General features: G+C 49.0%; 1 protein-coding gene across 1 annotated transcript in view; it reads right to left on the reverse strand.

The window, feature by feature from the left end:
- The window catches only part of LOC105276444 (neuroligin-4, X-linked), a 161856-nt gene that overhangs the window by 3667 nt on the left and 131796 nt on the right, over positions 1 to 26393 (reverse strand). The window contains exons 4-10 of the mRNA XM_011334050.2: positions 19061 to 19358; positions 14866 to 15018; positions 13770 to 13970; positions 4076 to 4268; positions 2722 to 3166; positions 664 to 937; positions 10 to 156 (exon numbers count right to left, since the gene is read on the reverse strand). Coding sequence (XP_011332352.1) covers positions 10 to 156; positions 664 to 937; positions 2722 to 3166; positions 4076 to 4268; positions 13770 to 13970; positions 14866 to 15018; positions 19061 to 19358 — 1711 coding nt within the window. The remainder of the gene's footprint in view (positions 1 to 9; positions 157 to 663; positions 938 to 2721; positions 3167 to 4075; positions 4269 to 13769; positions 13971 to 14865; positions 15019 to 19060; positions 19359 to 26393) is intronic.

Below are 26393 nucleotides of genomic sequence, written 5' to 3' on the forward strand. Positions count from 1 at the left end.
ATGACGCACCTGCGTAATAGTGATCGCCCCGTTCCCGGAAGTGATGATGCCGCATGGAAACGTCGTCGTCACCGGGACGATGAAGCTGCGGTATCAAGTTAAGCCACACCGCCATTTTGTGGCCGCGGTAGTGGCTCTTCATCTTTGGCTTCAATGCTGAAATAAATATCGGATAGCAGCGATCGGTTTTCCAAATATTATTCGCATTCGCGATTCTCATTAAGGCGAAATTAAAATCGGAGCAAAATTAATGTGTACTAATGGTTCGCGTGGATAAGTTTGAACAATATATTGTACAATATGTTATATTATATTGCAAGCAACAACGTTATAATCGTGAATTAATTATTATTAAAAGCATTAGAATATTTATTTACGCGTGATCATTCCCGGGGAATAATTACGCGCCCTACCGTAGAAGAGAATTCCACGTTACACGCAATTAAACTTTTTCAAAGAAACTTTTCAAGAAAGCGGTACAGCGGATAAACTCTCCGGATTATACATAATCCAAAACTTTCGAGGGAACTCCCAGGGAAATTTTAAAAAAGTCGCGATATTCCCCGTGAAACGGACGGGGCTTTGTGGAAATTAAATTTATCGAAAAATAACGCGGGAAGGAAGCGGGGGAGGGAGGGGTGGCTCGTCTCGAACCCGGCGTACCTATCGTGAGATACTGCTGAGAGCCTGTCTCATATTGTTCCCATGTGAGACCGCGGAACCGCGTCTTCTCCTTTGGCGTGCCGTAGTCGACCGACTCGATCTTGTGCGGCTCGTTCGGATTGCCGGTCTTGGCAAAATTGGTGAAGAAGGTGAGGACGGCCTCCGCAACGCCCTGGTCTTGTCGGGAATAATTCCGTGGGAAGAAAGCCCCGCCTGCCACCAGCGGCAGCCCGAAAATGTACGGTATGTCTTCCCCACGAACGCTCCCCAGCCGCTGCAATGAGATTTCTCGCTGGAGTTTCTCGCCGGAATCGTCGTGATCGGTAATTGCTAATATTATTATATATAATTAATTAATATAATTACTAATATATTACTGGTAAGTTTTTGCGTGTCTAAGGGTATCAGCTGTCGCGATGCTTGTTCGTAAACAATATTTATTCGTAATCTACACGCGCGCTTCTCAATTTTCAATTTAATTATCGTTAAACATTGCAAATGGTATTAGGGAACGTCGTTACTCACTACTATTTGCAAGTACTTCAATTAATAGAGTCGGTAGAGGGATTGACTGTTGCGTTTGGCGTTTCAAGGGTTTCCGCTGGAAACTTTCCAGCGTGTATCACCCGTAATTTTCCGATCGCGAAGTTCTCCATTAGGTCCGCTTGCGGGGGTGATACCTCGTATTGCCAATTCCCATCGGCGCGCGCGTGAAGCTGCGACGAGGAAAGAATTGCAGGAAGCGGCCGTGGGAGGCGTAACGCCGCGATTAACAATTCAAATAAATTCGTCGCATTTGCATTCAACGGTCTTGATATCGCTTTCTTGTCTCCTCTTCTTATTGGCACGGCTTTTTCTACCTCTGTCCCGTCTGATTCGCTCTTTATGTGCCGCGCATTTCCGGAGCGTCGTAAACTTGCGCGGGTAACGGGCGGCACTTTGATTGCGCGGTAATATCCGGAGCACGACGCAGGATTACCCCGTCGCAAACGCGAACTTATTAAAGAAGGAACCTTTCGTCCGGCGCTTAATTAAATTTCGTTTCGCACGCACCCGCGCGCGACTCGGTAACGTTGATGCCCCGAATCGCTGTTAACTGCACTTGCATTTCTCTCCACTTTGCCGGGCGGGATTAAGCAAGTTTCGGGGCGAACGTGCGATGGCACACTGTTAAATGCTAACTTCCGTATTTCTGCACGCCCACGCCTCGAAACGCCGCGGAAGTTATCGCGAAATTTCCACGTCCACGAGAGATCTCCCGCCTGCCCTGAAATATCGCGATGAGATGTCATTTTCGCGATCATCATTTTCTCGCCCAAATTGAAAACGCCAATCTGTTTCACCGCGAGGGCTTAATGCGCGCCGCGCGGCACCGACCTTACAAATTGGCCGATATAACAATTTCTTTCTTGCACCCTCGATATTATTACGTCAGGCATGACAAATCTCCGTCATCCCCGAGACAAAATGCGAGCACGGCGAGTCGGCGCTTGCTCGCCCCGGGTCGCTCTCAGGGCGTTTTATTAAATCAGTGTCTTCATCGTGCAGTCATGGCCAGCGGTTACCAGCCCGGTCGAGCGAAGTGAGACGGACGCGAGGTGATACCGGAGTGTCCCTGAGTTCGAGAGTGTCCATGTCAGGAAGGAGTTGAACGGGCGTTGCTTCCTTAACTGCGAGTGCCAGTGGACTACTAAGTGTCGGAGACGAGCGTTAGCCTCTCTTCGGGATGTCAAGTTAATGGAGTTAACTGAGACTTAAGCAACACCCTTGCCTCTTCTGCTTACCCGCTTCGCCTGTCTGGCCGGCGAACGAGTAGCGCGGGCCGCATCGTCTCCAGATAGAGAATAATCGACGCTTCCGGCTACGTCGAGTATTTTCCGTGCTGGCAATTAGAATTTCTCCTTATCGCTTTCATATCTTACCGTCCACAAATTTATCTTGAATTATACTTACACCATCATGCGATTATGGATTGTTGACTGTAGCAGTCACGTTTTTCGATTTGTTATTCGCGAGCAGCGAGATATCTCGCCAAGAATGATAAAAATCGTGTTTTACCTGCAAGTAGCCGCTCTCCTTGGACTGATGATTGAAGTGATAGAAGTACGTCTTGGCGCCTCGCCTGGCGTGATAGAAGGCGATTCTCATGAGCGGCGCGACCGTGTGGCCGTCGCTCAACGCCTCCATGGTCGAGTCCCTTATTATGATGGGATGGAGTACCGGCTTGTCCCAGTCCGTGTACTCGTTCCTCACCGCCGAGAAGATCTCGTTCAGGTGATAGACGTACGCGTTGCGGATGAAGGTGCGCAGGATGCGGTTCCGGTGGTCCTCCTCGAAGCCGAACTGTATGTCATTGGCGTTGAAGTCGAGGTTGGACTCGGTCGTGGAGACACCCAGGATCAATGGCACTTTGATGAACGCGTCGCTCGCGCGTTCCATGTCCAGGCCGGGGTCGGGGTTGCTCTGGTCCACCGGCAGGCCGGGCCCCATGCGAGGCACGAATCTGAAAAGGGAGACGCACTCATAACAAGTCGAGTCCGATGTGTTGCGGACATTGCACCAATAGATCGACATAATAAGGATATTGGATTAATAATGCGAGAGGTATAATAATTCTGCCGCTATTCAACGGTAATCCGATAATAATTCAGCGCGCGTACGCGCTGTGATTATCTAGCAATTAGTAGCATCGCCGGTTCATTTCGGAGCACGCAATAAATGGATTTGCTCGCGGGCGGCAAGGCGCAATGACAATTCCACGATTGTACGATCGCGGATAACGTGTGTAAGTGCCGCAACGACGGTTTAATTCAACTTTGAAAACTTTGGAAACAGCGATTCTCCCTCTTTCTCCCTCCCTCGCAAATATATCGCGTTTTAATCGCATTTTTTTCCTGCACTCCGCGTTTCAGGTAGATTTATGACGCCGCGGGATTTCTCCGGGTACTGTTAATTCTCGACGATTCGTCATAATTTATTACGACAACTGCGAACGGCGAACATCGCGAAATCATTATAAATTTGTAGCTCGCCGTAATTCACCGGCGCCGGCCGAACGTCATTTGTTAACGTATCAATCAGATCCCGAGAATTTTTTTTACAATCCAACATTTTCCTCTTTTCATCAAAATGCATGACTTCAATATTCGACCGATGAATATGAAACCCGCGGCAGATGTAATATATGTATACGCGGCAAACGCGATTCCTGGACAATATTTATTACATCAGCATACTATCATAAATAAAAAGCTGAAAAAAGGATATCAATTCGCTTCATCTGTATCAATTTCGGGATACATATTTTATTGCTTTCATTTCCTTCCGCGAACCTCATGAAAAAGAAATTACTCCACCTCACCCTCTGCCCAGGGGCGCTTCCCGTTACGTCACGTCGAAAACCCGCGCTCACCTGATTTCGGGCAGCTGCGCGTCCATGAGGTTCTTCAGCGGTACTCCACGCAGACAATCGGCTATGTCCTTGTCGCCCTCGATCGAGCAGCCCATCTGCTCGCCGATCTTCATTCTGAGATCGTTCGGATCGTGGACCGACGCCCAGGGACTTAGCGCCGAGCCGCTGGACAACACTACACGGTGAAATAATCCTGCAGAAGAGAACAGACGGTCTTCGTTCACAGGCGGAAGCTGATCGAACGGACGCGCGGAGGATCCCTTTGCGGCACTATAAGCTCACCCGTACAACGTGCGCATCGAATACATGCCGAATACGGCAGGATATCATCAGCTTCCGGCCGATCGAGTGGAAACGACGAGCCCGACGGGAGTTACGCCAAACGGTTATTATCCTCGCATGGATAATTAGAGGCGGACACAAATATAATCGCTACAACCCCAGAGTGTGTTGCTCGGCATCCTCCTCCGCGAGGAAGACGTCGAAAATCCGCAGTTGCAATACGCATTGTCGCATGATTAAAACAAATACCGTTGTGCGGCGAGCTGTAATTAGATAATTAGCGGCCGTCGCCACGCGAGGGAAATTACGCAGGCGGAAATTACATTGAATAATTTCCGATCGATCGTGAGGAGAATTTTCTCATATGACGATAAATTTTGAGGTCGAAACGTGGGAAATTACGTTCTCCCCGAAGATACTCGTTAATTGAGAAGAGTGGTCGAGTATAATCGCGCTTTTAATTAGTCGCGCTCGTTTCACCGAGGCAGTGCGGCGCGTAATATCGCGCGTTCGATGGCGCGGCACCGGCGCGGGTGCGAGCACTCTCCGGCTTTTCGAATCGCGAAATCACATTCGCCGGCAAACATTTATGCTGACGTTAAAGTCGTTTATCGAACGTCACTGGTTTCTTTATGAAAATCACTGTTTCGAATGCAAACATCCCGCGCGTGCACGCGTGAGCGCTCATCCTGCAGCGGGGAGAAATATTACGCAATATGTGCCCAACATAAACATCCGCGTATCGTTGATGTGCCGCATAAATATTTGTATTTTATGACTTTACATACTCGCGGCTCGCGCGTGTGTGCACGCGCGTTTAATTTCTCAAAAGTAATATTCGCCCGCGCGCTTCGCCAGATATAAATCGCGCGCAATCGGTCTGAGCAGAGCTAGCTAGGACCGGCCGGTAGCACGACTTGTTTTCCCCGGGATCCCCACGTGTTTTATTATATCTCCTGTTTTCCATTATAGCGGAAAAAAAATGCGCCGATCAAACGAACGAGGGTTATTAAGCCGCGCGTTCCTGCGACCGCCGCGGTAGCAGCAGTAACAGCAACAACAACATCAACAGCATTGCAACCCTATCGCGCTGCGAATTTCGCCTCCAATTTTGCGAACGTGAAATTGGGAAAAAATATTCTTCCTTCCCTCCGTGTATAATAAATAACGCCGCATCGCTATCGAGGGGATGATATCGCGTTTCATCGGCATTCATGGCACGGAGACCTACGTTCGCCAAGCACTTCGGAGAGGGTAAGAGATCGCCTCATTACATTATATTAAATCGGCTCACTCGCGGCGGGACGCCATTCCAAAAACAGCGAGTCGCGGTTACGTTCAATGCGGAGATTTCGCTGCCAACGAGCCGTAAAACCGGGAAAAAAGCCGCGAAAGAGGAGGAACGGTGCCGCTAGCGTCGTCGTCGTCGTCGTCGTGTCATACGGTCGCAGTTTCATTTCCGCTTCGATGCACGCGCGACGTGCGCGCGTACGCGGTGACCTCGAAGGGGTCGTCCCTTTTTGGCTGGTTTATCGCCGTTATTATTAAGAAGTGCTGCCTGATGCGCGCCCCGTCCGCCTTTGCCACCCTCTGGAAGCTTGCCAATGGCGCGCGATACGTCGCGCGTATACACAGGACCGTTCGGGAGGAAATACAGATCTTTTGCCAATAAATCGTGGAGCTAATCTCGAGCGGAAGCGGGTCGCGTCAACGTAAATCCTCAGTCGTTGTCGAAATATCAAGATGATGCCCGTAAAATACGGGTTCTTGTAAAACCACGTGGAAATTATGCGGACGCGCCACGAATTGTGCCGTAGTTCCAAGTGCATCAGAGGGATTAGTGGCGATAATCCCAGCGATTTATTCCGCGCGGAATATCGGCGGCGGTATTAATCGGATAATTTCGTGCGCTCCATTATAACTTGACTATACGCGTTCGATTAATCGATTAATAAATCCTGCGAAGCGAAATTCGCTATTCGATATTTATCAAACCTAATGTCGAGCTGATCGTAGGAAATTATCTGTACAATTTGCCCGCAAGACAAAGCATTCGCCTTTCCTATCGGGTCACTTGCCGTATAGACAACTGATAGAGAAGGGTAGTGAACGGTCAATTACCTCCCGTGGTCCCCTCTTGCACTAGATACCACGTGAAACATCCGCTCGACGTTTCGGTCGATGCCGATCGCGCTCGTATCGTACCTGTCGATGATAGACATCTGCTGTTCCTTCCTTTATTTCTACGGGCACGTTCATGCGGGAATCACGGCAACGAAGGACTCGATTTATTCGTTTCGATAGCGCACATTCGTGACATCCCGATTCTATCTCTCTCTTGCTCTCTTTCCTCCTGTTTGCATCACAGATTGACTATCGCACGTCGATTCGATATGTGTACTGATACCCGCTGACAGAGATACCCGTCTCGGTCAAAATTCTCTTTGCTCGCGCAAATTTAGTGGTGTCGTTGAGCTTCTTCCGGGACCCTTCTATTAGATTCCCTCGAACGTGATGTCCTCTCAGTTCCAGAGATAGGTATTTTATTTGATGTCAGAAAAAGAGAAAGAGGAAGAGAGATAGTGAACCGAATTGTGTTCGCCGGCTGTCGAAATAAGTAAGTCACATCTCGCAGATTCCTGCTCTTTCCTTTTTCCGCTGCCCGTCTCCTTCCCTCCTTCTCTCTCTCTTGCTTCACACCTGACAATTATCCCCTTTTTCATCCGGCTTCCGGCGTCTGCTATTACACCTTGTACTTGGGAAATGTGTATTAATAAACGTTGCGGAAGAAATACGGATCGCAGTTTCTACGAGTGTCAGAGGGAGGTGGTCGGTCGGCCAGCACGCCTTCCATCCCAGACGACATTAGCGTCGCCAGGGTTAACGCCCTTAAACTATCACGTTAAACCGCGATATTTCATCCGGTGCCCTGCCTCGTTCCCCGCTCGCACCCCCAACCAGTGCGCCCCCCCTAGCCGTTTCGCAACTAGCCTCATTCCGCCAGCCAGCTACCATAATTCCTCCACAATGTCATGTCCATGATACGCGGGTGTCGGCGTCGCGTCGATGAAATTTCGGCCGTGGCGACGGCGACATCGACGGGAGATGGAGGAGGGTTGGTCCACTCGACGGCCATTCAGCCTCTCCTTCACGATCTCCCATCATCCCGGTATAATCACCAGACTTTTGTCTCGTTCATTATCCCGAGGACGCCCAAAGTCGACGACGCTGTCTGCACACGACCACCCCTCTATGAAGAGGATAACGGGCATCCCTCAGCGACACTGAAGCACGACGAAACAACGGGAGAAGAGACCGACGGTGGTGGCGGCCCGCGGAAATTGTATACTTTTCGTTAGCGGCGAAAGATTAAAGGCAAACAAGAAACAACGGCGCGTGACGGCGGTAATCAGGCCGGCTTACGTCCGGGGGATGGATTTTCCCGGGGCGAACAAGGGCTCTGAGCATCGAATAGCTGGTTCGCTGGTTGATCGTCGTTCAGAAACGCGGTATACCACACCGGTGACCAATCGAGATCCCTCAATGGCCTGTAATGTGCACGTTCGTCCCTGCCGCTGTATCCTGCGACCTTAACTCGGATTTTTCTCGGACTTGATTCCACCGAATTCCACCTCGTCCTTTTGCCTCCGTCCGCTTTCTTTGTCTCTGTTTCTCGCTTCTGCCGGGATTTCAAAAAATTCTATTAACCAAAGGGAAGGTTCAAAAACCCAGTTAGATAAATTTGTAACGCGTCCACGAATGACAGCGCTATCAAAGGTACCTATGAATACGTTTCGCTTATTTTTATGGAAAAAAAATGCATTTAGCTCGGTTCGCATGAGCGCTTCCCAATTGCAGGCGAGAGAGGGTTTTTGCGCGAAATACTGTTGCACGGGAAGAGTTCGAAAGTACCAAAAGCGAGTGATTTTTATTTAATTTTCTTTTTTAGACCGTTTGATTTTCCAGCGTTCATTAAATGGGATAAAAAATAATGGACTAAAAAGACGTATTTGTTCGAATTTTTTTTGAGAATTTTAGGAGGATTGATAAAGCCGTTCGCTGTTCATCATACACGCGGCTTACATACTCGATATCCGCCCACTTGTAATACTCGTTATTACCCCAGCTGTTTTGCAGGGAGAGACTGCGTCGTCGTGCATTGGCTTGCAAGACTTAAACCGGTTTATCGAGTGCCATAATTTCATCCCAGAAGCGTCATTATCTTCGAGGGAGGCTGAACGTACTCGTTTCTCCCGCGAAAGGGAGGAAATTTTCACTCCTGCAGACGCGACATGAATTTTCATCAGCCCCCAGAAAGAATTTTATTTAGACGGCACGCAAATTACACTTTGAAAGAGAGGAGGAGCGGCGCAATATGGCACTTCTAATTTATTTTCTTCGTTCGCCGCTTTTCACGAGCAGGAGCCTGCGAAACGGAATGTCCGCTACTACTTGCTCCACTACTCCCTTCAAGATCGTTGTCGTATCCTCGTTGGAACATACTCTCGTGGCGCTCTTACTTCCCGCGACGGTTTAGCCGACATTCCGCATGTAAATTACTTTGCACGTCTCGTGAAAATTCTATGAACACGCGCGGACCTTTGGGAACGTCCACACTGATTGAATTTAGCCTTAACCGTGTGAACGGAAGCCACTGGCTGCTAATGAAATGTTTATTAATTGTCGGCTCTTTGTTCTCCTCTTTTTCTTAGAATTTAATAAAAAGTCGGTCGCGTTAAAATATAAAAGAAAATTAAAATGGCAGAGCAGAATCTCCGGAAGTGAGTTTCAGTTCGCGTTTAAACAGCTCGTTGTTGAATACATGTCCATGCTGGCAAAGTGGAAGTCGAAGCGGAACGATGGCAGACATTGCGCCAGTTAATAATTCGATAACGCAGGGAAATTGTTTAACAGCGTTACACATGGAAATATCGAGCGTTAGCAGCCTATGAAAAAATGATTTTGCCGATCGTAAAGATGATAGAGTAACACGCCGGAATCGATTCGATACGTCCGGCGATTGTACGTGGACCAATAACGATGCGGTTCTCGAAAATCCGGGAAATGGTCCTCCTTTTTTTTGCTTTGCTGTAACGTCACCGAAGCGTTTCTCTTCCCGGTTATTTTTGCCGGTAACGAACTGCAAAATAGAACGAAGGGGGTGCGCCGCGCGGAACGGAAGACACGGAGGTGGAAACACTGTTTGGTGGTTATTTTTATGACTTATTGTTATGCGTTCGTATTGCATTGCGCTTGGCTTTCCTCGCCGCGTACTACTCCCGTACTACTCCCACAGGGGCTGCCGAGAGCCCAGTATACATTTCTAATCGCGTATGATAAATTTTAACAAAAAACCTGGCAATTAATTCTCGCAGTGCTGACACATATGCTCGCTGAAAAATCGAAAACCTGCGAAGACGAAAAAATTATCTGTGCATGAAAATATATACGGTTGGATGGTTCGTTGCAAATCTTTCTGTATAGTGTGCATTAATCGTGATAAATTTCATTAAAAATTTTATAATTCACTTTCGTAGTATTAATCGCTTATGTGACGAATTTAAGTTTTATTACTCACGAAATCATAAAAATTATTATAATTTGTATGAAGATTGAGATAAAGAATCGTGCTTAGTGAAGCATCCTTTATTTTCTTATTGATCCACCGAAGATCGATTCATTTATTTTATTATCTTCAGATAATAAAATATTTTATCGAGCACATGCGTCTCCCTTCGCATTCGCGTAAACATAATTCAAAACGGTGATGTCCGAGATAACCGTGGCGGGTCTTATACGTCTCGAGGTGCAGCGAATCAGACAATTGCCGGGAATCACACTCGGTTGCCTCCTTGATTACTCACGAAGCCAATCGCTCGTATCTCTGGTCCGTGAGAGCCGTGAAAGCATCTCGGGCCGAGGGAAGCGACGCGAGGCGGAGAGAAGTTGCTCCAGAAGAAGTGCGGCATTGTCTTGGCCCAAGGAATTGAAGAAGCCACACACACATCCCTGCAAACGTATACACGGACACTCGCGCAGAAAAGCAAGAGACGTTTCGGGGCATGCTGCATGCCCGGTCTTCCCTCATAAAAAATTACAGCGGGGGAAACGATAAATCGAGAATGTCTTCCCGCGCCATGAGGAGCTTATTTCTCTTGTCTCTTCCCAGGCGATGATACGTAACGTCGACGGTCTTCTCGGGATTGTGAAAGAGAGGGAAAAAAGGAGTGGAAGACATAGAGAAAGGAAGAATGAGGAAAAGACAGGAAAGCCGCGCCCCGATCACCCTTGGGAGAAGCGGAAGAAGTGACTTTCTGAATTACACGGAGATCGATGTAATACGAAACGTTTACGTCCCCAGTGGAGTCCGGGAAGGCAGAGCTCTAGCTGGCTCTTCATTTATCATCGGACATCGAAATCCTGCAGCAGGAAAGCGGCGACGGCGGGAAAGCAATCGTACCCTTGACGGCTTGTGGTTATCGACGGAAGAGCAAACCGATCGTTTCGCAGGTTTTTACGCAACGCCAGGCAGGGCCATTAGCCCTGTCCATCTTTCCGCGCGCGATTCTGCCGGATGCAAGCGCGAGGTGGAGCGCGGATGGCCGCGTTGCTGCAGTCGTGCTGCTGCTGTTGCCGCTGTTGCTGGCAAACAAAAATTGGAAAAAATCAACGTGATGCGCTAGAATCGATTTCGCGCCCGTATAATTCCGTGGAACGCGACCCGTAACTTGATTGCAGCGTGCTACGCTTAAGCGTCGACTGCCACGCGAGCGGATCTCGCACTTCAGCGAGCTGCAGCGTACGTATTGTAGAGAAATCATTTATGTTTCATATTTTTGCAGCGATACTGCGGTGAGCAACTCTCATCGACACTTCTCCACTCATCCCTCTCAACCCGCCGTTAACTTTTGCATAGACTTACGTTCCCCGACCACCCTCGAGCATCTTGCTGACAATATTAAGCGCGACGTGCGCGCTTCGTCTGGCGGAGAAACTGGATATCGTTCCTCGGAACGAAGTAAAAGAACAGGAGGAAGCTGGCACGCCTGAAAATTTTTCGAAAACTATCGCGTAAGCGTATGGGGGAAACTCACACGAGAATTCAGATTTATCTCTCGACGAATTAAGGCGCGCTACTGGGGGCACGATTTATTTTCATTACGAGCCTCGCTCGCAAGCTCGCCCGTGCGAGTATTTTCTCCTCCTCCTTCTCCTGTTCCTCTTCCTTCTTGGACGACGAGGAGGAGGAACATCCTGACCACCCCCTGCAATCTCTGGTCGGCAGCAAGAAGTGCAGAACCGCACCTGGTCTCGCGAAAACCACCGCAGCACCAGCGCAGCGCCGCTCGGAATCGAAGGAGCGGAAAGTGCGGTAACGGAAAAACCGACGACCTCGCCGGGACGCCGAAGAAAAGCGCTTTTCCCGAGGGCTTCTCCGCTCTTCTTCCCTGTTCTTCCTCCGTCCACTCGCCCCGTAGCCGAGTCTCGAGAGGATGGACGCGGCGTGCGGAAGGAATGCACAACCGGGAGAAACGACGCTCTCCTCGAGATGTAAACTGTTCGCGCTGCTTCCGGTACAACCGGAGGTCCGGGAAATGGCTAGACGAGAGAGCAGATCCGGCCAGACTGCCACCGGGAGGAACTCGACCCACCCTCCCGTCGCTCTTACTCGTCGTGCTCCCTTCTTAGTGCTCGTTCCGCCTGTCTGAGCCGCTATTTACGCTCCCGGCATCACCCCATTGACGCCCGGCCGCACGATTGACGATGACACGTTCGAAAATACGGAATTGAAAGGCGCCGGGGGAAATGCCGCCGTTATTCCGCCTAAATTAACTTCCGAGTCGCGCGTGCCTGCCATTTCATCGGTATTTTCGCGATAAGAATCGTGGGATAATGGTTTTTCGGTTTGCATATATTACGTATATACGAGCAATATCGTACAACAAGAAGCGATAATTAAATTTTGCGTGGAATAAACTATGGAGTCTGCAATGATCCAAGTCTGCCGGATCTGAATAAATTTGGAGAGGGATGTAGACCGTCGATTATGCGAAGCGTATTGGTATCGGAACAATCCCCGAGAGAGGAAGGAGAATCGCGCCCGCGCTGTTAGTCATAATTTGCCTGATTGGCGCGGAATTAGCATCCAACTATATCACGCCGTAATCGCATTCGCATGGATTTATCGCACGGCGATGTATTTACGACGCTTTTAGCGTCCCGCTTTTGTCCGCGCGCCGACCACCCCGACCAACGACCATGCATTTTTATTATTACACAATTTCGTCGTCCACCCCCGGCCGAGAGGAGCTCCTGCGGGGTTTTCTAATGCCACCTGAAGAACAAAAGCCAAAGAGGCGTTTAATTTCAGAACGTTGTTGTCCGATAAAAAAAAAGAAAGAAGGGTAGAAGAAACGGGCCTGTCTCGCTTCGACCCCCTCATCGAATAAAATGGAGTCCAGCAATTTGTCACCTCGGGCACGGATCAATGGGCGATGTTTTTTTGAGAGGACGGACCAACCCTTCGGTTGTCTCTGCCACGAGACCACCTTGCCAACTAATCCCCCGACGATTAATCTACCGAAGGTCCTGCAAATAGCGTCTCCGCTTCTACTCCCCAAAGGTTACTTTGTTCCCGTGGCGCTCGTCGAAATCATTCGACGAATTGATCCGTAATTCACAACTTCTACCCCCCTCGATTGCGCCGAGTGTTGTGTATAATATTTTTCGCTGGATGATTCGGACATTTCTCACTGCGTTTTGCCCTTCTCTCTCTCCTTCTCTTTTTCTCTTTGACACGCGAATGCAGTGATATTATTAATGCGCCGCATACGTTAAATATGGCGTTAAATATTGGTCCAAGTAATTTGACAAGCAAATATTTCTGCTTGTCTTCGGCACTCGGTGTTTATATCGCGATCGAGTTGATTTATTTTATATTACAACAGTCCATCGCGCGCGCTGTTCGACGAGAATGACCGATAAACTGTTAAGCCTGGCACAATGGCGGCATTAAGCTGTCAACGGGAGTTTGATAGTGCACTGAAAGGAACGAGCGCAATATACCTTCGCGCACAGGTACACATCGATCGCTCGAAATTGCATAGAATGTGTGAGGAATTTATTCGAATGTCTAAACACGTGCAACCACGAGGTTCTTTCAACGATTCAAAAAAATTACTCATCTAAGTAATACCGCTTACGTAATATCACACGTTCTCCATATCTTTCAGCGCGAGAAATATCCAATTAACAAACAGAAGAAACTTTCTGTTTAAAATGTGTCAATCAAACTAAAAATTTCGAAATCGCACGTTTCACTCGCTCCGATTAAAGAGACACATACACGCGGATGAAATACTTAAATAATCGAAGATTAATGCTAACTGTTTTACAAGCTTTTTTCTCTTACCTTTACTGTAAGGTGCGAGCAGCAATAGATTCACCAGCGCAGCTCCGGTGTCGTGACCCATGAGGGTTACTCGCGTCGGATCTCCACCGAAGGCGCCGATGTTCTCGCGGACCCAGCGCAACCCCATCGTGATATCTTTCAAAGCCAGATTCCCGCCGGATCCATTGGTTCGGTCGGGGAACGGACGAGTCCTCAAGAATCCTGGAAGCACGCCAAACCGTTCGCGAGTCAACGTTCTCGCGCGGATATCGTCTCGTCCTGAATATAATATCCTCTCCCAACTTTATTGCGTTCCTCTCGTTCTCGCGCGGCGAGAATGAGAATGAACGCGGCGGCGTTGTCGATTAAATCTCCTTCGTAAATTCGGCTAGGCAAGTGCACCGCCGCAATTTATGATGTAGAGTAAATTTCGAGTGTCCAGAGTAAGGATTCGCGAGAAACAGAGAGAGAAAGAGAGAAAGAGAGGGATAGAGGAAGTGAGTACATTACGTGACACACGCGAGAAGATCCGATTTAACATTTCTTGACTCTGAGATACTATAGTTAAGTGGAGCATGCAAATGTTCGTTACACTATTAAGTCATAATCCAAGGTAGTTTGACAAGTAAATAGACAGAACTGACATTTTCGGACTTCAGTATATTCGCAGAGAGCACCGACAGAGAGATGCACTTGAATCTTCGAAATATCAATATTGACTTTAATATGTAAATGGTTCCGTGGAATATCTCTCCTCTCTCGCTCTCGTTCTCTCCATTTCGGAGTATAGCCAGGTAGTTAATGATACTTTCGCGTTAATTTACTTTCACGAGAGAATTTGTTACGAGTCGTAATAATCGTGTCTCTCTCGCCATGCAGAACACTCCATACAGTATCTAATCAAAATTCGAGCACTCGAACATCATGCATGAAATGCAACTAAAGAGAATAGAAAAGTCGAAATAAATGGAAATCAATAATCAAAAATAAGCAACCAATGAATGAAGACACTCGGGATTCCTCTGCTGGTGCTTGTGGCGAGTATCGCGTCAAGGGGTGCGCTTAATGAAAATGCTTTCGGGCATGCGGGGGTGGTTGATTAAAAGCCGGCACGTACCTAAGATGCCGAGACGGTAGTTGAGCGTGATCACTATGACGTGGCCGGCGCTCGCCAGGACCGATCCATCGTACAAGTTACCCGATCCCCATTCGAAACTTTCACCGTGCACGTACACCATCACCGCGTACGGCGCTTCCAGTCCACGGGATCCTGAAAGCAGCGGAAGCTCAGCGACAGTAATCGGGCGGTAGTACGGCACCCCGGCGTGCAGCTCTTCCATTTTCTTCCGCGAATAAACCTCTTATCCGTATAAACCTCCCATTGACAGATCCAGCTTCCTCGTAATACCCAGCACGACATTATCGCTTACGTGGGCATTATGCTCCCGGCCCCCGCTTTATCCTCCCCGGCGGAGTCGTAAAACGCGGGACAGCCCGGCAAGTCCGCGTCTGGCAAGTTTTAATCGGCGTGTCCGCGCGCAAACGAATTTTTGCAGCTTTGCAAATGGAATTCGTAAATGGAATTTAACCTGCTGCCGCGTTCCCACTGTTGCATTTACAATTCACAATTGCATCGCATTGTGTCGTGCTTTTATTTCTGCTACGCTGCTTCGCGCTCGAGAGTAGCCTGTCCTGCGTGAAACACCTGATGAATTTTAGCTATCCGTTAACATCTGCGTTAACATCGGTATCATAGTTCTCTCAAGCGCGGTGAGAACTTGTTGTTGAATCGCGGGCGAGTTTTCGCTCCACAAATATAAAATAATATCTTTTCTCCCCCACCCCTAACCCTTTAAATCCCGCTTAGAGATTCCCGTTATTTGTGCCGTGCTCATGTAATTAAGACGACTAATTGCATCTTGCGATTCGCATTAAGGATTCCTGAGTTCGGGGAAGAGGGCTCGTCGCGATATCGTCGCGAGACGTCGCGAGAGACGCGCATCGCGATTCGTCACACGTAAGGCAGCGGACGGAAAACCGCGCGACGCGTCAAAGGGTGTAATTTGTTCTCGAGGAAAACGGATGCGACGGTGCGCTTTTATCAAGTAACTCCGCGTACGTGGCCGTGAATTCGCATCGATCGATTTGGGGGAAGCCGTTGCTCGAGGTCGGCAATTTTATTTAGTCGCAGTGGCGTTTTTTTGGGAGCGATAAAAAAGGGGAAGCCGAACGGAGTGGAAAACGCATCTCGCGCGATCGCGCGGTTTACGCGATCGCGGATTCGTCCGAAACGCATCGCGCGCGGCCGCGCGGATCCGCGTGCGTTATGCCGTTCCCCGTCGTAAACGCCTCGCCTTACGTTTGGAAATCGCCCCGATGTAACGGATATCTCTCTTTCCGCTTCCTCCTGTTTCTTTCTTAAATGCTCGACTTTTACGACGGATGTAAAATTTTACGCCGCGTAAGCGCGGGATAGGGATAAATTAAAGCGGAAGGCTCGTCTTAACAAGGCCGTGGGATTCAACGGTGCTTTTTATAGATTTCCATGCGTCTGCCGGGTTCTCGGTAGTCTCTATCTTTTCTCGTGCTTACAAACTCCTCGGATTTAGCGCGTCTCCCTTCTAAACAATCTTCACGCGACATTACTGTCAGCCATCCTTCGATCGAACGCGTCAATTAATGAGTCACATTGAACAATCGCGGATTCGCGACAATCGTTCCAGTAATTGGCAATTAATAAATCGTGGGTAGATGCGATACGGTTCCCTTCGCGACTAATTAGCGTTTGCCCGTTACACGATTTATGCTACATCGGATTACACGTCTGGTTGAATATCGTCCTAGACCGTCGCACCGTGGCAGGGGGTGAGGGGGGTGGCTCTGCGCTGGCAAGTTACGTGCTCCGCTCGCAATCATCGTAGTAGCGTTAGTGATTCAATAGTGCGCTCGCGCACGCGATCTTACTTTGATTATCCTCTAACTCGTAAAACTCGCCCAATTAGTATCGATCTTCCCGACAGGCGCACTCGACGCGATGTTGCGAGCACGTCTTCTCCGATTACCGGCGCCGATCGATAGTCGCACGTCACGGCGTGTGCTCGATCGCATATCAAGCGGTCCTTCTGGTGCATGTTAATCGCGCTTTAATCGTCACCGAGATGATCCGTCCGAGCAGACGGTGGCACAAGAAAACGCGTGTCACGACACACGTGTCACTTTCATCGACTTCTCGGTTTCGAGATTCAAGTTCCCGAGGAATTCGTTTACCCTCGATTCGCCCCCGTGATCGCGTCTAGCTTGCTGCCTGACGAAAATCCGACCGAGCGTCGTTCTCTTCCTCTTCAACGACTTCTTATTTCGAGTTCCGCGTCCCATTTGCCGCGTCCCACGTGGGATTCCTCGCGCGATTCCCCGGTTTCTCTCTTTTTAATTTAGCCCGACCGAGGCGGCCGCTTTACGTTGCAAATTCGCGTCTATCTTTCATCGCGAGCGCGCTACGTGCGATGTAACGCATGCGGCGCGGCTGCGCCCAGGGAGCTACCCCGGTATAAAGGTACTAATTACTTTAGGACTAATTACTTTAGGAAGCAACTTGCGCCGTGTAATAATACTACACGGGCGCATAAATTGTCGGCTCCGATAGATAATGCAGTTGAGAATTTCGGTGGCCGGGTTACCGTCGTCGCTCACTGAAACTTCACGCCAGCACGCCGGTAATTTTTGCGGCCACGCAATCATCGATCATGGATCTTCGGATGTAAAGCCGATAATGAGATTGCAAGCTTCTCCGTCGCTGCCCCACGACGTGGAATTATTTACGTTAATTATTTATGACGGGGCTTTTTTCGAAAACTTTGCTCGGAGCTTGATGCTCGCGCCTGCACGTTGACGCTCCTCTTGAAGGAAGAACTAATCGAGAATTGATAATATCGAGCTGCGAACATCGCGAGCACCGCTCGCCGCTCAAGTAAGTGATAAGATGCGAGAAATAAATTATTTATGCAGGTAGCAAAGGTTGAACTTTCATTAACTGGATGTGGAGTAGCTTTACTATCTTCCCGAGGAATAAAGACCTTCATTAAAACTTATTATCCCTTTTACTCCGTTAGAACTCGAGGAAACTTTGCGTTACCGGCGGGGTACCTTCGGCAACAATAGAAACGTAATTTTCATAGAGCCTTTTAAGATGATATTTATCGCGCGACCTTGCTCTCCTCTTCCGGAAGAGGATCAGCATTCTGTCAGAGGTATCATTCCGCCGACAAAAATTTAATTATTAATATCGCATTGCCAAGCATCGCGAGGAAGTGGATCGACAGGAGTCTCTCGAAATGTCTTTCCAAAATTACGTCGTTCGCCCAACGCGATAGTGATTAAATAATATTAGATTTATATATTTATATTTATGTACAGGGTGAGGCACCTAAAACAGGCCACCTGAATATCTCGGCTGTTATTAGTGATAGAAAACAATGTGTCAGACCAAACTTGCATGGTTTCGAGGGACACATAATTTGTTCTAAATAGTTTTTTATTAGGTGGACGCGTAGAGGTCATATGAAGGTCAACTTCGTTTTTTCAAATGGTATGATATATTTTTTTACGTACCATCTAGTAGAGCGTTTGAAGATGCGCACATTGATCTACGGGTCAAAATCATTCAAGGTCACTGAAGGGAAACTGCAAGGGAAAATAATTTACTTTATATTGCCTAGAGTTCTCTGCTATTAAAAATACTGTAAACTCAGAAATGAAAAAGTTCTAGTCCTTAGAAAGTTTTTCTTTTTCCGCGAAGTTCTGAGTTGTTGTTATCATTATTTTTTATATTGCCTAGAGTTCTCTGCTATTGAAAATACCGTAAATTCAGAAATGAAAAAGTTCTCGAGTTTACAATTTTTTTCTTCTGAGGAGTTCTGAGTTGATGATATCATTATTGTTTATATTGCCTAGAGTTCTCTGCTATTGAAAATACCGTAAACTCAGACATGAAAAAGTTCTAGCACTTAGAAATTTTAGCCTTCAGTGACCTTGAATGATTTTGACCCGTAGATCAATATGCGCATCTTCAAACGCTCTACTAGATGGTACGTAAAAAACCATATCATACCATTTGAAAAAACGAAGTTGACCTTCATATGACCTCTACACGTCCACCTAATAAAAAACTATTTAAAACAAATTATGTGTCCCTCGAAACCATGCAAGTTTGGTCTGACACATTTTTTTCTATCACCAATAACAGCCGAGATATTCAGGTGGCCTGTTTTAGATGCCTCCCTGTATATTATATTTATATAGCTACATCCACTTACCGCTCCCGGGTATGTACAGATTGAGAAAGAGGCAGTCCTCGCTCTGATTCGCCAGGAAGGCAATCATCTTCTTTAGCTGCTGGTTCCTGCCGAGCGGCATCTGCAAGAGCGCGGCGGTGTCATTGGTGAGATCCGGGTAATTCTGCGGGCACACCGCGCCGAACGTGTCCGCCAGCTTGACGCCGTTCCAGGGTATCGGCGAGATCGGGGGTCGGAACCTTAACTCGCCCAGCGGGGGTGCGGCGTAGGGTATACCGCGGAACACCTCCACGGGGTCGAGATGCCGGCTGTTCAGCTCCTGCAACGGGAACGTCACGACAGGGTTTTAATATCCGCACCGAACTGGCTTTCTTCCGCCGCCGGCGGATTTTCCCGGGCGTGATTGCCTTCAGGGTTCAGTACTGACTACCGCGGGGATGAATCCGCTTTCGTTAATTGCCGGGATTGCGAACGCGGGACGGGCATTCTCCCTGGCAGATACGTTACTTGCAACGCCGTGCGTTCACCCCGCTCTCTTATTGGATTTTATTCTACCGGATTCCGAGGAGGTTTGCGGAGTCTGCCAGGTATACACGGAAAATGCAGGTTTCATCTGGGCTTTTATCGAGTCGCGGTTTTATCGACTCGCGGACGGCATACGACTACGAATACTCCGGCATGAATGTCTGCGTTTGTCAATTCCACGATGCCGGGAGCCGGTGGCGTCGGTAACGGGCGGCGCACGTAATCGATTCCAGAATTGTCCTCAGATGCTGATGTCTATATTTTATCACGTGCTGGATTTTACCGCTGTGCGGCTGTCGACTTCGCCGATGTCGCGCATCCGAAGAATCAATAGGATGCCCGACGTATCCGCCTTGTGCTTACCGATTCCATCGGCGTCCAGGAGCAACGTCGCGAAATTGATAAACACAATTCTTGTCTTCTTCTCGGCGGTTATTCGACATCCGTGTGCAAGTGGATCTCGAGATCTACGCAGCACAGTGCAACGTATCTATCTGCGATATATCACTCTACGCTCTGCGCACACAGATCTCGTCTCGGGGTGAAACGGAAACAGACAGTCGGAGCTAGACAGGCTCGGCTCCCTCTGTCTCTCTTCCTCTCTCTCTCCCTCTCTCTTGCTTGCATCCAATATCCATTTCATCTCCTGCACGTTGCGCCGGAAGCGCAACGTGCGAGTGATTCGTGAGATGCTCTCGGTTCACCCTCGAGCAGAAAGGCACGTCTTCTCGGCGATGCACGAACCGCCCTTAAACCAGTCGGTGATTAAAAACGCCGTGTAAAAATCTCTTGCTGAAAATGTCTCGATGATCGAGAAGAACGTTGAAGTCAACAAAGCTTTGATGCATCGGGGATAACTGGGAATGTGAAAGAAAGGGATGATAATGAGGGAGAAAGTGATTAGCGATTTTCCTTGGGTTTATGTAACACGATTATGGGATCAGATTAATCATTCGCTCTCGTCGCAAGGTTTATTTATTTTAAAGAGGCGAGGAACTAATCCATCTCGAGTTCAAGTCAATTACTCGCAACATAATCCAGCGGGAAAAAATTGACGTTTGGTCGTATCTTGGAAGCAATTATGTCGGAGGAATCGGTAAATCCCGTTTGCCGCGCGCCGACGTTAATTGCACCTCCGAGCGCAAGTGGGAAAGGGCCGCCCATCGAAATGGCCGTCCTACGACGACTCGTGCTGGAAATTAGAAATTTCTATTAACGTCCCGAGGCGCCGTGTCTTCGTTGGAGAAACGATGAAAAAAAAGCATCATCTGTTCGCGTCAGGAGGCGCGAAAGGGAATCCAGTGTGACAGAGACAGGGGCGAGCGAAGGAGCGACGCGAAGATGAGAGTTATCCGAATCGACATCTCGGATTGCATTAAAAATTAAATGCGCGTCATGCAACTGCCGATAACAATCGGCGCTTATCGAAATGCCCATAAAATCCCAGGGGGATGATGGCGATGACATGAGATGAAATATTAATTTCGCTCAGTGAGTTTGCGAATTTTGTTCCGGCGATATCGTAATTGACTCTCGAAATGAAAAATATCCCGCACGATACGTGCACAGATATGCGCAATCGGACGTTGCGGTCGGAAAAAATAAGATTTACAAAACGAAACGTGAATTCGAGTGAAAGAGGGTGGCAGAGGGAAAGAGGAAACGAGGGGAAGTGAGCAAGAGAGAGAAAGAAAAAAAAAGAGAGAAAGAGAAGAGCAATTCCGAAATTCCGTATGTACGAGCACGTTCGTCCCGGTTCATGGCGCAGCTTGTTATTTCACGATCGCCGCGTTCATTTTCGTATTCCCCCGGCAAGCTCTATCACGTAGTTGGAAATAAATTCCCATTATCGTACGCGGGGGTTTAGCGAGATCGCGAGAAAATGGAAACACACGGGCGCGTGTTTCATTCCCGACGAAAGGAGCGCCATTGAAAAGATCCGCGCGAGGACGGCGTTACGAGCACGAGAGCGGTTCTCTCGTCGCTTTTACCGCCCGGTCGTTCCTCGTGAAATCACTTCCGTCCACCGGAGGCGGATTTACCCCGGAGTCCCTTCAGCAGCATAGCGCACTTCGGCACGTGACTGTACGTTTACACGCGTTAGACGCGAGGCTCTCAGCGCGGCGCATAATGCACTCGAGAACGAGCAAATGCATCGCGGCACAGCTGTTCGCGAATTGGAGCACGAACACGAGTATAATCGGGATAAATAGGTTGAGGGGTGAGAAAATCCGAGATATTAATCCCGCGGTTCATGCGAAGGTCCGTTTGACGTCGTCAACAGTTCTCCATTAGACCATTTCAACCACCGTAAAGGACACAGAGAATCCTTTAATGTAATCGCCAAAGTGGCATAATTTGTTGCGGGTATATATGTATGTGTGTGTGTGTTTGTCCAGGTCTGGTAAAATCTAAACATTACATTGGATCGGTTTGCACACGCGCTGATTCAATGGAGCCTCCGGATCTTGCGGTGAACCTGTCTATGAGAATAATTACGTCTCTGGGAATAATAATGTTTCTCCATGAATATTAACGCACGTTAACCTTTGAAACGGGTAACACCCCGTGCAACTTCAATGACGTTAGCGTGTCCATTAAGTGGGCCAATTTGGGATAACGAAGTATCACGCGATCGCGCACAAGAGCTGCGCTAACATTTTAGAATATCGGTCAATTAGCTCGCGCGCCGGTTTCGATGGCGCGCTATTATCCCATGGCACTTGTATACCGTGGGACAAACCCGCCGACTGCGAGATTCCGGATTTATCGGCCACCAAGCTCGTATCAAAAAGGTTTGTTCAATGCACCGATGATGGAGTAGGACCATTTATAAATCCGCACGTTTGATTAAAAACGCCGAATAATATCGAAAATTAATACCGCCCCATGTTTCGAATCTCGGCTCGGTCCTCACCCTCCCCTTCCCCTTCTGCGTTTTCAATCGACGCCGTTCTCCAGTTCGAGTAATAGTAATGCAATAATCTTATCTGTGCAATGGGATGAGACTTATGGCCAGATTATTGCCCCCGTCCGTGCTCCTTTTGGACGCGCTCGACGGGGGATGCGGGTGCAGGAACGCGGAACGATTCGTGGGCGGACTATGTAACGGTGAATTATTATAATCTCCCGGCGTGGAGCAGGGAAGGAATTTTATTTCGAAATCAGTCGCCCGCAGACGTGATCGTAATTCTCATTATTTGCGGGGAAAACTTTTTGCGCGCGAGGGTTGGTATAAGCGCGCTCGATCGGATTCGCTGAAAATAATGGACTTCCAGGGATGATTGTTGAGAGAATCGTCGAAAAATAATTCGCTCGCCAGCGTGCATCGAAAAATTCGCGGAGCGCGTTCTCCGTTTACAATGGAGGGTTGATGTTGCAATTATTGCTCCTCCGTAATATCCCTCTCTCGAGATCAACGAGAATGGGCACGAGGGCTTCGTGAAGTATCCCTAGAGCGGACTGAACAGTTCCGGAGGGCGAAGGTAAAATCGTCCGTTTTCTTTTCTCGTTTGAGGGTGGCGCGCGGGACAGCACGCCATGAAGGGAAGGATGTAACGAGATGGAGAGTCGTTTCGAAATCCCTTCACCGGATACAAAGTGAAATTGATGGACCAGCGTTTGCCGGGGCACGTGTGGACGGGAAGGGCATTTAGTGGATAACGACGCGCAGCGTCGCGACGCCGCGCGCAAAATGCATTCGAAGTGCGCGTTAATAAGGGGAACGCGCGTTGCTAGATGTACGTGTTCGATATGTGCACCGGGTCGCGTGTTGCCGGACACACGGTACGTTAAACGAGTGCAGAAATTTACGGGCGCGACGATACGGTGGTGCGGGTGTTGTTTATTTAAAGACGGCGCAATTGCGGCGGTTTAATGATTTATTATCTCGGTTATGCGCGCGCTACGTCAACGCTGCGCTCGGCAATTTGCATATGTTCGTGCGTTCCGCGACAATTGTTACCCTAAAGGGATCGCCTGCATTTCTCGTGAGCGCAATATTCATTAGCCCCGCGCGCGCGCGGGAGGTGACATAACCGGCGAAATAAATTCGGTTACGTCATGAATTACGGATGTAACAACGCGGGTGAAGGACAGGCGCGTAACGTGCCCTAAAGCGGGGCGAATTAATGCTATTTGCAGTTTTTGCATATTCGCGCACGCACACACGTTTTAATTGTGATGCCGGGCAGATAGGAGTTTCGCATTAATTAGCGGCGGAAATTACCGTTTGAAATTTTTCGTCGGGATTACAACGCGATGGAACGCGCGACGGAAAAAAGCTCAACGCGCGCTAATGTAATCGCCGAATTGAAATGTACCCGATGCTTTAGAGAGAGTGCTTTTGCCGGAAGAGCTTGGAGGGGGAGATCCTGGAGTTGGGAAAATAATTATACAGTCCTTATCAAGTTGAATACCGGAATGCAGACGCGCCCGCCCGCCCATTCACGCGCGCGCGCGCGTTAATAATTATACAGTTTGTTGCAAAAATGTTCCGGAGGTGATTTAAGCGCAGCGCGATAAATTACGAAAATTCACGGGTACAATAAATTATGTGCGCGACAAAGGAAGTCGAGCGGAAAAATGGCGAAGATACGGAGGATTTACGTCATCGTGCACCCCCCGCGCGCGCGCGCGCACACGACGCACAAACGACCGGAGCGGCCAATAACGGTCTCACGGAAGCTTCTGCTGGTGGCGATGCGTTTCAATGAATTATACGGCACATAAATGTAAGAGAAATTTATTAAGCCTCAAAGCTCACTAATCGTAAGTTTCGCAGTCGCGCGGAACGACTGTTTTGCGGCGAGTCCTTCCCCGTCTCATCCCGTAAAAGCGACCATTAACAAACGAGGGATCGCGTTCGCGAACGTAAAGAAACGTAAAGACCCACGCGGCAACAAATGTCCGGCAAAGTCGCATTTGGCCGGGACGATTACGATCGCCGATTACGGCCGTCGATTACGATCCAATGGGAATTTAGCACGAGTGACACGGGGTAGTAAAGAGAGCGGGCGTTTTGCCAAGCAAGATGCTCGCAAGAGCCATCGCGCAAAGGAAAAGCCAGATTGTCGCCTCTCTCGTCGTCGGAAAAGTATCTGAAGGATTGAAATTCCAGCGAAATGATGAGGGAAAGAGAGAAAGAGAAACGCGGAGGGAGAGAGAGAAAGAGCACGAAAGAGAGAGAGGGAGAGAGGAAGATTCCCCGGGTACAAAGGCAAATTGACGGACGCGGTAAGGGCATACATTGATGCATTTGCAATGCCAGTCGGACCGATGGCGAACGCGGACACGGCTGACGAAAATGAAAATTCCGTGGCAATGGAGGCGGGGGAGAGGAAAAGAGGGATATCGCTGGCTTCTGAACGTATGCGCTTAAAACACCGGAAGCGCCATTCGCGATAACCGCTATGATAACGTGCACCTATAAATAATTCCTTTTTTCGCGTCTCTTCCTCGTGAAAACGCGAGAGTGATTAGCGCGATTCTGCCATCGGCGGGAACAGTCCTTCACGCCGGAAGTGGGATAAATAGGCGGAAGGCCGGTACTTCCGTCGTCGGAAGAGCCGAGCACGCGTTTAACGTCCGAATTACGCCCCGTGAATCTCAAGAAAGATGGCGGCGTACCTTCGATAAAGCCGCTACCCGAATCGAATTGACCCAGATCTCACCGCGTATTCCACGTGCATACAAAATTCAATATCCGCGGAACTCTATTTTACAACGAGGTTAATAAATACTGCGGACGTCGGTATATCTCGTTATCGTTACATATATATATCTACACACGCTTACATATATCCCGTGTACAATAATAGACGAACGTACGTCCCAGCGGGCGGCAGGACGTGGCCGCGATCGTAATGATAATCGATCGCGTAGGATTCATGCGAGATTCATACGAGATCGGCGATCGAGATTCGTGAGGTTCCTCAGGGAGGCCCGGATGGCAATATGCAAAACGTTTCTCCGCTTACATTGTAATACATCGCGACGGGGAGTGTTGGGGGAAAGATCGCGATCCTCGTAGCCACGAGCGCGTTCGACGGAGCGATGTTTTCCTTCGGCGAGAAAACGCTCGATCGCGCGGAACGCGGCAGGTTCAGAGCAAAGGGTGAAAAAAGTAAAAAAAATAAAAACGGGAAAAAAAGCGGATCCCGAGACCGCCGTGAGTTGTGCGGAGCACGTTACGACGTAATGTAAAGGCCACGGGGCGTCCTGAGCGAAAAAGTTTTCTCGTTATCCATCCATCCGCCCGGGGACCGGCCGGGCGAAAAAAGGCCGGTAAATTACGGATCCGCCGCAATTCCCGCCAAAGCGATGGCTCCTCTGTCTGCCCCGCGTCTGATCCCGCACGGATGTTTCAATCGCGGCGACGGCGTTAAAGGGATGCGCGCCGTGCGAGCGCGTTTGTGCACGTAATCCGCGCGCATCTTTTTCACGACGACGGGGGTGGCCACGCGTCTATGTACACGCGCTGTGCGAAAAATGAGACGGCGGGACCACCCCCGAGGGTGGCGCGAGGTATATAATATGGCAAGATTTGCTTCGGTCAAAAAGCGGATCGTGCGAGCGGACTGTCGTCAGCTGCCGGCGGTTAATGAGTTGAAAAATTCTCCAGAGATATTTCACGAGGCATCTCATGATGACAGAATATTCCGCGGGGTTCAACGTGCACGTCTTATTCGACGCGCGGCGCCACGCAGAGTCGAAATTCCAGACTCGGGAACAATTCGGATTCGAGTTTGACGCGACTGCTAGCCCTTTTCGACGGGCGCAATGTCGATTTCAGAGGACGATTTGTAATTTCGAGCGTGACGTTGCGCTG

The sequence above is a fragment of the Ooceraea biroi genome, chromosome 6 (genome assembly GCF_003672135.1).
Source record: "Ooceraea biroi isolate clonal line C1 chromosome 6, Obir_v5.4, whole genome shotgun sequence".
NCBI classification, from domain to species: domain Eukaryota; kingdom Metazoa; phylum Arthropoda; class Insecta; order Hymenoptera; family Formicidae; genus Ooceraea; species Ooceraea biroi.